The sequence below is a fragment of the Poecile atricapillus genome, chromosome 15 (genome assembly GCF_030490865.1).
Source record: "Poecile atricapillus isolate bPoeAtr1 chromosome 15, bPoeAtr1.hap1, whole genome shotgun sequence".
NCBI lineage: Eukaryota > Metazoa > Chordata > Aves > Passeriformes > Paridae > Poecile > Poecile atricapillus.
In genome coordinates, this window is record NC_081263.1 from 15,506,956 (window position 1) to 15,519,189 (window position 12,234).

The 12,234-nt window shown below is 49.5% G+C and overlaps 1 protein-coding gene across 4 annotated transcripts in view; it reads right to left on the bottom strand.

The window, feature by feature from the left end:
- Positions 1-12,234, bottom strand: part of CHD6 (chromodomain helicase DNA binding protein 6) — an 83,654-nt gene that overhangs the window by 53,713 nt on the left and 17,707 nt on the right. For 3 of the 4 annotated variants that reach the window (XM_058850352.1, XM_058850351.1, XM_058850349.1), the window contains exon 2: positions 1,222-1,277. The exons of the other annotated variant lie outside the window; for it this stretch is intronic. In XM_058850352.1, coding sequence (XP_058706335.1) covers positions 1,222-1,254 — 33 coding nt within the window. In that variant the 5' untranslated portion in view covers positions 1,255-1,277. The remainder of the gene's footprint in view (positions 1-1,221; positions 1,278-12,234) is intronic. 4 annotated transcript variants of the gene reach the window in all.

Here is a 12,234-nt window from a genome sequence, read left to right on the forward strand (position 1 = left end):
AATCCTATTTCCAGAGCACTCAAACCTGCTGTATTAGCCCAATGAGTGGCACCAATTTCTTACCTGGGCTTTGCTGTCAGAGGAGGGAGATCACAGACCCACACCACAAAGCACCAAGCTCTCCTCCAGGCCTTTGCCCTGCCCCATCAGGAGCAATCCCGCCATGCTGGCACACAAGACCTTCCATGATCCCTTCTTCCTCCTCACCTTGAGGCTGGCTCTGCTTCTTCACAGCATCTTTAGGACACACTGCTAAACTCATGACTTCCTACAGTACTGGTGCTCTGAACACACACCTTCCAATATCTGCAGTGTTTGCCTTGCTGCAAACCCAGAACAGCACAGTGACCTCTTTGAAACATTTCCCTCCCTTCCTCCTCCCATCAACCTGTCATGGCAGTGTGATTTGGAGTGCCCTGAGCAGCACACACTGCTTCAGAGCTGGTTAGAAATGGCACAGGCTTGTGCTCTCAAACAGATTTATCCCTTAGCTCAGTGTTCACTTTAATGGTTTCCCATTAAAAGCAGCATGGACACAAATTAGCTCCAGGCAGACCAGTTTGTTTTATACCCCCAGCCATATTTCAGCCCCACAGGCAGAGCAATACTCCATGCATGTAACAGGTCCTTTCCCCTCAGCAGAGTGCCAATGGTCAGACTCTTCCCCTGCACACAGCTAATACAGAGACCACTGGCTCATAAATCTCCTCTGGGAGCAGCAGGTTGTTATGATCCAATGCAGCAATCCAGAAATGACAGCTTTGTGAGACAGCTTCTGAGTAAAGGAAGAAAATTCTTCTCTGTCCAAGCCCAGATTTGATCTTCCCAAACCTCCTCCTAGCTGGTATTAGTCTTTGTGTATCATGTTAGTAACAACAATCACAGCAAACATGTGGTTTTGTAATGAGATTACAGCAAGAACCAATACTATGGACTTTGAGGCAAAATAAAGGGCTGTTCTTCCACTGGGGAGAGAACCAAGTCAAGAGCATTTCCACTACTGAAGATAAACCCCACCTTGTTCAATGGGCCCATCAGGCTTACCCACTCTGGGGTGCAGCTCAGGTCAAATTTCAAGGAACTGAGCTGCACTCCTGTCTGGAAATTCAAAACACTCTCCCAGCTTCCTTCCCACCACACATCAGTTGCAACAATTTCCACATGAGACATGGTCCTCAGGCCTTGACAGCCGAATTGGGAGAAGGAGAGAGGGTCACAAACCTGCTTTTCTTTTTTCTGTATTTTCATTATCATCAAATCTGGGATGAATGTTATTTCTGCAAGACACAACACAAAAAATATTCACAATGATGAGACTGCGGAGTCTGAGACATTCCATCCTTCCATTCACCCCTCTGGGAGGCTGAGCCAACCCCAGAGCTGCTCAGAGGAACAATGCTGCCAGAATGAAACTCTCAGGGACAAGCTTGGGGACATCTGCTCTGCTGAGCCACGTCAAGAGCCCAACCACAGATAGGGCCACAGCTCAGTGCTGCCTGAAAGCCACTGGCCAAGACCAACACGACAGCCACAGTCTCAGCAAGAAGCAGCACATCTGGGGCTTGCACAGAACACACTCCAACTCCTCAGAGCCCCATGTATAGCCCAGGCCCTGCTGAGAGACTCTGCCAGCCCTGCAGCAGCAGAGGGAAGTAAACAAATCAGCCTCTGCCAAGCAGCAATGACAGCAGAAATAGACTGGAGAGGATGCAGGAACTTGATGCGGGCTGCAAGCCCTATGACCGTGACCACAGAAGAGCTGCTATGAGGACGAAGATGGGACAAGCAAGGAGGAGAAGAGCCATGTCTCCCCACAAGCAGCCCCAGGTGCAGTGCTGGGGCCAGGCTGGCTGTGTCCCCAGGCCTGTGCCCCCGCAGCAGGGACAGCCCTGCATGAGGGGCACCCACCTTGCAGCCCATGGGGAGGATGGACTGAGGGAGGGGTCATTTCCAAGCAAGTCCCCCCCGCACCAGGCTTGATCAGAGGGGCTGCAGTTGCAAGCCCAGCTCTCAGCAGCATCTTAGTGCCAGGTGTGACCAGGTCCCCACACTGTCCCCCTCCAGTGGACCAATGAGGGGTCTGTGACAATGCAGCACCATGACAGCTCTCTAGGGCAAACACTGTCCCCTCAGGCTCCCTGCAACAGTGGCTGTGGCCCAGCCTGGGCAGAAGAACTTTTTAGCTGGTGTCAGCCACAGCTCCCAGGCACTGCCAGAGCAGCTAAACCCAAATGCAGAGGAACAGTACCCAGCACCCCCTCCTGGGTTTCATGCCCTCTTAGGACCAGGCCAGATGGTGAGCTGATACACACCTGCCTAGGCCTGATTTGTCTGGGGACTGGGCATAGCTTGGACACTGCCAGATGCAGGAGAAAGCTGGTCTCACTGCTTCCCTCTCACCAGTGCTGTGGTGGCAGGAAGGCCAGGAGCAGCCCTGCCATAAGAAGGGTCAACGTTGGAAACAGCACCGATCCTGGGTGGATGGGGCATTGCTGCAGCTCCCCAAGATAAACATGCTGTGACAGTCAAGGGGACAGGATGAGGTCATGGTCTGTGCCCTCCCCACTGCAGCTCCAGCCATGCAGTGTCAACAGAGCTGTCAGCAGTAGATGCTTTTTGAGCAGCCAACCCTCAGCAGTTGTCTGTTCCACAGTACCAGCAACAGGTGCCAAAGAGCTCAAAAGTATTTGACAAGTGTTCTAAGACAGAAATCCCACAAACACCTGCCTCTCTTTTCCCTCCAGTACCATGCAAACCCCACTCCATGAGGCATGAGCTGTCAGACTCGCAGGCACAAAGGCCCAGCTTGCACTGCTGCCAGCCCACAGGCCACCCCCAGTGACCCCCCACCCCATATCCCCACCATCTCTCCCTCCCCAGCAGGAACACCCAGCAGGTCCTACACATGGACAGTGCTCAGGCCAGCATGACGTGACCAATTCTGCATGCTGATGCTGGTCCATGGCTCATGCCACCAATACTGAAAAGAAAAAGCAAAGGCTGCTAACTCTGATCCTGGCCACACGGCACAGGCCAGGTCATCCTAGCCCATGTCTAAGTCAAGCTAGGTGGGAGCTAGTAAATGCATGACATGAGCAGGGAGGAGTTGCATGGCATCTGTGAACAGGGTGACACAGGACTTCTTTCTCATGACTAAGTGTCTTGGGGATGGTTTATTATCCTATGTAATTTTTGGAGTTTTTAATCTGTTTTGTCCCTGCCCCAGGCCCATCCTCCCTGGCTCTGGGACTATCACCATGAATGGAAGCCAGGCTGGCGTTTCCAGAGGCAGTTGGGGGCAAGGCAAGGGGTAGTTCTTCCCTTTTCCACACAAGCTGTTGGACTGACCATGCAGCTGGTGCCTCTAACCAAAAATCCTGCTGTTTCTTTGGGGTTAGTTCTTTTGCTTTTGTTTGCTTGTTTGTTTTGTTTTTTTTTTGTTTGGGTGGTTTTTTTTGTATTTTTTGTGCTTCAGCATTGTGACTACACTTGCCAGCTTGCTTTTTCTTCTGCTCTGCTCCAGCTCCCAGGATGACAGGCCATTCCAGTGTGTGGAAGGCTCCTTTAAACTGTGCTGGCAGGGGTCAGAGTAACTGTGGCCAGCTGTGACCTCAGACACCAGGGAGGGAACCTGTGGCAATTAGCACACTTGACTATTCATAATGCTCAGTTGGTTGAAGCATGGCGTTTATAATGCCAAGGCTGTGGGTCCAATCCCCATATGGCCCATTTATTTAAGGGCTGGACTTAATCAATGATCCTTGTGGGTTCCTTCCAATCAGAATATTCTGTGATTCAGTGATAATCCTGTGGGGCAAGCATCTCTTCCCATCATCTCCCCTAGGGGACAAGCTGACAGGAGGAAAGGGACACAATCATGTCTGCCTGATGCTGTGGTCTGCTTTTGCCTGCTGCATCCAGAGCATCCTGCCTGGCCTCAGAGCCAGGAACTTGTCCATCATCCTACAGGGAAGCAAACCACCTGCTGAGGATCACCACCGCACTCGTGTGCAGATATATGTGCACAGAGAACACCACTTAACAAGCTATTTCCATACTAATTAAAAATTTGCAGATTAAAGAGAAACTCTAATCTCAAATGAGACAGCCCAATTTTCTAAATAAGCTTATGGTTTTCATACAGAGATCAACATGTTCAACATCATGCAAGTGCTGCAGGTTTATCACCACAGTCACAAGTGGGGAGTTTTCATTCTCCATGCTCAAGTTTCTATGCCTTTTTACACCTTTTAACTGATGCATGCCCCACTCCTGTGCTGCCAGCCCACAACACCCCTGCACCAGACAAGCATCAAGCACTTTCAGCAGCCAAGGACAAGTCCTCCATGAGGTCATGGCACAACCTCCTCAGCAAGCCCCTGGTGCCAGGCACCACACACGTGCAGTGAGCACACCAACATGGCACATGCTGGCAGGCTGATCAGGCACTAGGAGCTGTCTTGTCGCATTGCAAGAGACGAGCAGAGCAGTGCTGAAAGCTGTGCTTTGTCCCTCTCCATGAGCAGCCCAAGTCACTGTAGCACAGCCTCTACACAGCATCTGCTGCTAGCAATGACGTTTTCAGTTACACAGTTTGAGGCACATCAGGTTACTATCCTCCTCCCTTGGATTTATTTTTATTGTTCTGAAAGCACAAGCCATCCCTACACCAGACTGAGTCCACATCATGCCATTATTTCCTTTTGCTCTTGCCTGGGCTCCTCCAGGAGATGCAGCATCCGTGCAGAAGCCAAGAACATTATCAGAAATTCCACAACTGAGCCAACACCAATTCAAGACTGACCGTGTGCTCTCCCTCTTCTACCAGCCTTCCCATAGGAGTGGCCAAAGTCTCCTCTGCAGCTGGAGAACTGATTTTCCCGATTCAAAGGCTGAGGCTCACTAACATGGGCTCCTAGTATTCTGTGGACATGCACAGTACTCCAGCCATGTATCAGTACCACAAGCACTCTGTGAAAGCAACCACAGTTCCCTGTGAGGAGCGATCTTCTATCTCTCTTGTACACACACAGCTCCATCCAGCACATGTCCTGCAGAGTGGTTCACTTGTTTTCTCTCAGAAATGGGAGAAAATCCTCTCAATATGATGTTCAGAGAAAAAGGGGCACTGAAAATGAGCTGAGAGGAAAGGCACAGAAAAGCCACAGTGGCTCTGACTAGTCTGCCTGTAAAGGGACAAGATCTCCAGGGCTTGAGAAGAACTTTTAACAGGCATTGCAGAAGCATACTTGCCAAGTCTGGGAGGTCAACACATGAAGAAAAAGGAATAAAGCTCTAGAGTGGTAACAGGGATAACAGGGTAGCAGGGATATGTACCCAAAGGCAAACTACTACTCTCAGCCTGGCTTAGCCACAGTGCTTGCAGGGCATCCGAACTGGAGCCTTGGCAGTGCAGAGCCTTGGCCAGGGTGTGCTGCCCAGCACCTCTGCATGACATTAACTCATCCACATAAGCAGAGATGAAGGAACACAACATTTGGAAGCCACAGCACTTGGGAGGTAGCACTGCCTTTTGGAACTGTCACAGACAGCTGTGAGCAGTCCCAAGGAATGTCCAGGATCAAGCCATCACAGATGGGCCACTGCTGAGGATGCTTTCCAAGATCATGCCTGATGGAAAGACAGACCGCCATTGCCTATATCCTGTGGCATGCCAGAAGAAGAGGTGGATGCTGGCATGAACGCCAAAGTGCCTTTCCAGACTTTCCACCATAGAACGTCTCTACACCAAACCATCCAATTTCCTACTTACTCAACACCCCACCTGTTGAAAATCTAGCTCTGAGTAAACAAAACACACACAAGTGCAACCTGACTGATGCATGTGCTGGGTAACATAAGCGCAGCACCAGGGACTCCATTTTTATGTGCAGCCGCTACACCACTATTAGACCAGGAAACTTGTGCTTGAACAGCCATCCAGCAGAATGAGAGCATGTGGAGGAAGCCAAGCCTGGAGAGATGTTCTGAGCACCCTTCTGCACACAGTGGGAGCAGGTACCAAGTGTATGGCACCCAAGGAAAAGCTGGATTCAGTTTGGAGCACAATGAACAGGTACTAATGCACACCCCAAGTGCAGGATCCTGGCAAGCAGGACTCATGGCTGGCAGAACTCTCTTGCTCCTACAGGGTCCTGCGCTGCCCTGATACCTGCAGCAGCACCTTGCTATCACTGTCCTGGCTGATAGCAAGATAGACAGATTCCTTCAGCAAGCCACAGCAGCATACAGTTCTGCAAACACAGCCTCACACATGCCAGGCAAGGATTTTACAGCTACACAGGCAGCACATTCTTCTTGGCTCCTATAAAGCTCTGAAGCACAGAAATGAAGCAAGAATGGAGCTCTGACAATACCTTGACAGCACCAAACCTCCTCAAAGAGGCCAGCTCACATGGGCCGCAGCTCTCCTCGCACCTTCCTCCATTGCTCTAAACCACTATGTTCTCTTGAAATTCGCTGTCCAGGTGACATCCCAGCATCAGTTCATGATTCTTCTACTCAGACATCTTCCAACAGCCAAGCTATGACACCATTCAATACCAAAGTTACTACTGGGGCTGTCCATATGCCACACAGCATGGCCCTGCTCCTCCGTGCTTCAGAGAAACTCCTCTCCCAGCTCTGTCCTGAGCTCCCATGAGAGACAGTGCTGGAACAGGAAGCCTGGCTTTCTGCACCAACCTTGTTTCTGTCCTCATATTGTTTTATATTGCATTTTTATTTCCATCCTGTACAGGTGGCTGAAAAGAGTAGACAGACAGCCCCACAGTGCAAAAGCAGGAGGAACGCTGCACGTGATGGACCCCAGCTCTCCTGCTGCTCTCAACACCGGGGGCTATGCTTTTGGGAAGGCCAGCCTCACATCAGAGAGGGCTGAAGGTGGAAAAAACACAGCACTCGCCCTTTCTGCGTCCAATCCTCAGGAAAATCCAAACCAAAAGTCTGCTTGGAGTGATCAGCAGCTCCACAGCACATCCAGTGCTTGCAAGGGCTGGCATGATTTAGCAAATGGGGAAAATTCAGGAGGCTGGTGAAGGCTCAGAGTAATTAGTACCCTAAGGAAGAGCTCCTTGCCAGATCAGTTTGTCCAGCATGAGGGATGCTGGGACCCACTGCACCTCACTTCAGAGCCCATTGCCGAGAGGAGGTACCCAGCCCTACCAAGAACAGCTTGCAGCCTCTTTTCTCCAATTGTGCTGAGCTCCAACTGTGCACTCCCAATGAGAAAGTATCCCTGGCTTTTTAACAAGCCTCTGGAAGCACATTGCTGGCCAGAGTGCCTGCCCAGAGCAAGGACCAGCCCAGGAGAACATTTTACAGCCCCTCTGTGAGTCTGACTACCCAGCAGTGACCACATCATCAGGCTGACCCAGTACACTTTGTTCTCAGGCCTGCATTCACCTCAAGAGCTGAACATGTCCGAAATATCACTGTTACCTTCTGATCTGAGAAGTCCTTGGGCCACAGCAGGATGGGTGAGAAGCATCTGTGGCAACACCCTCCAAGCAGGTCCCAGCATCCCCATGTGCACCCACTCCAGTGTGTCCCACATGCTCACATGGCAGGCACGTGAGGTCCACAGAGAAATCCCCAATGCCACTGTGACCATGAGCTTGTAAGAACCATTGTAAAGTCACCGTGGTAGAAGCAGGAAATCTAAGACAAACTGCCACAGGACACCAAGGAATTCCTAGTATGTGGTTTGCAAAAATAGTTACAATGCCGGCATGCCTGCAACTTGTTACAGCATGGAAACAACAGCTCTTCAGGGTCCCCCTTGGCCCACAAACAGATCTCAGTGAACCTCAGGCACATCCCACAGCAGCCTCAAATCCACAACTCAAAGAAATTCCCTGATTCAATGTGATACACATATTCTTGGCCAGGTTTTGAAACTTTAAAGAAAACAGAATCTCAAACAATACCCTCTAACATTTAAATTAAGTTAACATACAGCATAGCTAGCACTCTGTAACCACAGTAAGTAGCATTTATTGTTTTGCTACTTCAGTCTGGCTGGGAAGATGCTGCAACACACACCTCCTTTGCCTGCAGGCTGAGAGCAACCAAAAGGAAATTCTGATGGATCAGCTCCAGCTGCACAAAGCTCCCAGGCAAACACTAACGTGTCAACCCAACAACCCTGCATCCAAAACTGTCAGTGTTTAAATTACTGCAGAAGAATAAATAATTTCTAATATCTATCACCTTGTGTGACAATGACAGTGAGCCTTCTATGAAGGTTGCCCAGATCCACAAATATTGGGAATGGCACCACAAGTGAGCCTGCATAGTTGGGGACATGGACTGCAGGAGAGGATCCACCACAGCCAGCCCTGCACTGATGGCTGCTAACAGGGCTCCTTCCAGAGCCCAGCCTTGGTCCCCCAGCCTGGGTCCCCAGGACCCTGCCCAGGCCAGCTGTTAGCTCTGAGAATAGCTCAGATCAGCTGCAGAGGATCAAATAATTGCCCTGGGGATAGGAAATACCAACTATTTTCAGTATTCTGGGAGCGCTGTTGGGCCAGGGGAGGCAGGGTGCTGGCCACCCAGCCCGGGGGGAGCTGACAGCTTGTTACACGCTCTCATTGTTGCTTATCCCAAAGAAAGGAAAAGGTTTCCAGCAGGGTTTAAACCTCAGACTTACTTTTTGAAACCATTTCCCAGACTGCAGTTTTTATAGGAAAATATAAAATACGCAGATTTTCCACCCAAGGCTCAATCCTGACATGTCCCACCCCTCCTTGCAGAGCAGCAGGAAGCAGGTGCAGCCCCAGTGCGAGGGGCACACAGCACTGCTGGCCAAAGCTCTGAGGGGCAGCCTGGATCAGAGCTCATACCCTCATCACAGGCACTCAGCAATGTGCTCTTGGCTCCTTTTCCCTCAAATCTTTGCAGGGTACCTTTAAAAGCCACATGAGATCCCTAAAACTGCTTTACAGGCTGAAAAACTACTTGTGTCCATAAAGAAGTTCCTGATGGCAGCATGAGATGTCAGATCCAGACACTACTGCCTCCATGCCAGAGCAGCAGCAGAAGCATCTACTGCCCACCTCTCAAAGCAGCACCTCTCCCTCTCTCCAGAAGCCTGATTCCTGGGGTGCCCATGGACTTTGTTTCAACCACACCATCTCACATCCCAGGAGGATATTTAAAGGACACTGATGGAAACACTCAGAATGAAAATATCCCAGTGAAGGTCTAACAAGCACTATTAACTGAACTTCTGTAGGCAGCTGTCCCACAGGAAAAATCTTGCCCACCAATGCCACATGCTAGTAGCAATGCTAGAATCCAAATCTGAAGCTTGGATGCAAAACTGGGAAGGAGCAGCCAGTCTGTGCTAACATCCTTCAACAGCCCTGCTGACAAAAGGCACAGCTGCCTGGAATCCCTGTGGAGAAAACAAGAAGGAAGGGGGAAAGTGGTTAATGTTGCCCAATCCCAGTCTGACTGACTTTGAAACAGCAGTTTTCCAACTTCAAAAAAAAAAAAAAAAAATCCAGAAATATGCACATAAAATTTTAAGGAACCCCAGCTCAACCCTGTTCTGCATCACTGGCAAGCCTGGGGAATAGGTCCTCCATGTGCACAGGACAGCTGTGGGACTGGGGCTGTAACAGCACTCCCAGGGCACAGAACACCTGGCCTTGGGAGAAGCCTCCCCCAGCAGCCTTTGGCTGGGCTTCAGATGTAAAATTAAGATTAGGGCTGAAGGAAAGCCAAAATTTGTATCTTGAGAGGGGCAAGAAAGGCCTCACTAGAGGAAAGTAGGGGCTGCTAAAGACCTGAGTTTGCAGACACCTTCCTGAAAAATGACCTTGGCAAGAAGATTAGGGCTGGGATAACACTGGGACAAATAAAGTCAAGAGCTAGAGTGGAGCTGCAAAAGTACATGGCAGCTTCTAAGAATGCTGGGCTGGGAGAAAACACTGGTCCAGGCAATTGATAGAAAACTTCTCTACAACTTCTCAGGAAAATCAGGGCTCTGGCTAAGAAAAAGAAAACCCAGAGGCACAGAGGCATCAGAGCTCACTTGAGCAAAGAAGGAACTGCATGGCACCTCACCTGAGAAAAAGCCTTCTTAGGAAAAAGGCTGGAGAGCTCAGCTAAGGCTCTGCTGGAAAACCAGCATCAGGGTCCAGAGTCTAACACTCATGTAGGGCTGGAAAGGGATGGCAAAAGGTAAAGAGGATGGACTGGGAAATAGTTTAGAAGGTTCCCTACAGCTCAGCTGGAAAACAGATCAGATCAGGGTCTGGGCTGAAAGGAAAGGTTACACCACACCTGGACCTGGGGAGAGGAGCTGCCACAAGACCCATGTGGGACACCTTTTGCCAGAAAATGGCTGTAGGCTCTTCCTTAAATCACTTCCTCACAGTCCACAAGGAAACACAGGTTCAGGCTCAGAAGCAGAATGCCTGGTGTTACTGCTGGAGCAAAGCTGGAAAAGGGCTGCCAAAGACAAGTGAGAACAGTCCAGGGTCTCAGGATGAGTGAAAGCTTTGGTGTGAGCCACGGGTTAGGGGTCTTTCCTGCAGTTCTTCACAAAAAATAAGAAGCTTGAGTGAAAGCCAGAGCTTATAGCTGAGCTGGGGCTTCAAATGCCAAGCAGGAGCTGGCTGGGTCAGTTTTCATCCAGGAAAGGAAAGGCTCCAGGTCGTGGAGCCTTTTCAATTGTTTTGTGGAAATATGAGAGCCAGTGCCAGGGTTAGGGTTAGGGCCTTGAGAGGGATAAAGCTTAAGGCTGCACTTGGACTGTGGCAGGAAAAGGGCTGCCAAAACCAAGTGGGGGCTGCCAAGATACATGGGCTGGAAGAACCCTATCTGGATTTCCAGCTCTAAGGCTCAGATGGAAAGCAAGAACTACAGCTAAGGCTGACAGAAAGTGAAAGCTTAGGGTTGCATTTGGAACAGGGTTAGAAATGGTATGCCAAAGATTATTTTAGTTTGTCAGGAGCCCTTGTATGGGAATCACCTTTTGTACAGCAGTTCTTGTCAAAAGTTCAGCTATAAAATTAGGTTCAGAGTAACACTCATGGACAGAAGAAGCCTTGACATACAACTGAAAGAGGATGGCAATGGGCTGCCAAAGCAAATTGGGGGCCTGCAAAGAAACCGTGGCTTAGAGAAACCTATGATCTGGGAAATGGCTCAGCAGCCTTCTCTAGAGCTTCCCCAGAAAGGAAGAGCTAGGGTTGAGAGAAAGTCTGGAGTTGCAGGCAGAGCTGGGAAGGGGCTATCAGATGGAAATGGTAGGAGACTCATGCTAGAAAAAGTCTCAGGTCTGCCTACATGGCTTCCGTTCCCAAAAAAAAAGGAAGACTAGAGACAGGACTGAAGGATGAGTGCTGCCATTGGGATAGGGCTGGAAAGTGGCTGCCAAACACTCGGGATGGAGAAATTTTTATCTGTGCAATGTCTGGAGGTCCATGTCTCAAGCTTGGGAGGAGAATAAGGATGAGGTTTCAGGGAAAGACATTTCTCTATTTATGGGAACAGGCTCCTGCCCTCTTTCATTCAGGTGCAAAGTATAGACCAACAAACAGAACTTTTAAAAATCAAATGTTTGTTTTCAGAGGCTGATGGTGCGCTGAGGCTGACTGAATTTTTACAAGGACGGATAAAATATCAAAAATCTGTAACCTCTTTCTCAAAAACAACACCCAGTCTTGTTGAAACCTTAAAAAGAGCCAGCTGGAGGCACTGCAAAGATTTGCACTGCAAAACAGTGAAAGCTAGACAAGGATTATTCTAGCTGCACAGAACAGCTTCATAGAGCACCAACACCACCTAAGACTGAATTACATGAAAACATATCTTGTGGAAAGGAGCTGTAATTAGACTGACCCACAAATCCAATAGTCTCCACAGCCAGCAAGCTAAAAACATAGCATGTGTTAACCTGTACTCACAGGTTATGTATTCCAAGAGCAGGAAAGGGGATGCCTCTGCACCATTCAAGCTGCTCTCAATCTGTGTCCTACTTGTCTTTTACAAGACCCTGCTGGTGGGCTCTCACACCTCAAACTCCATCTGGTTTTTGCAGTGCATCTCCAAAAAACGCTACATACCCAATTTAATTCCATTGATCAGCAAAATACCTGACAAAAAGATGTTTCTCCTTGTAATATAACACATACACAAAGGCGAGGATCAGTCAAACAGTACTGATTCTCAGGGTCCTAACAGGATGACCACTTTGGGGGA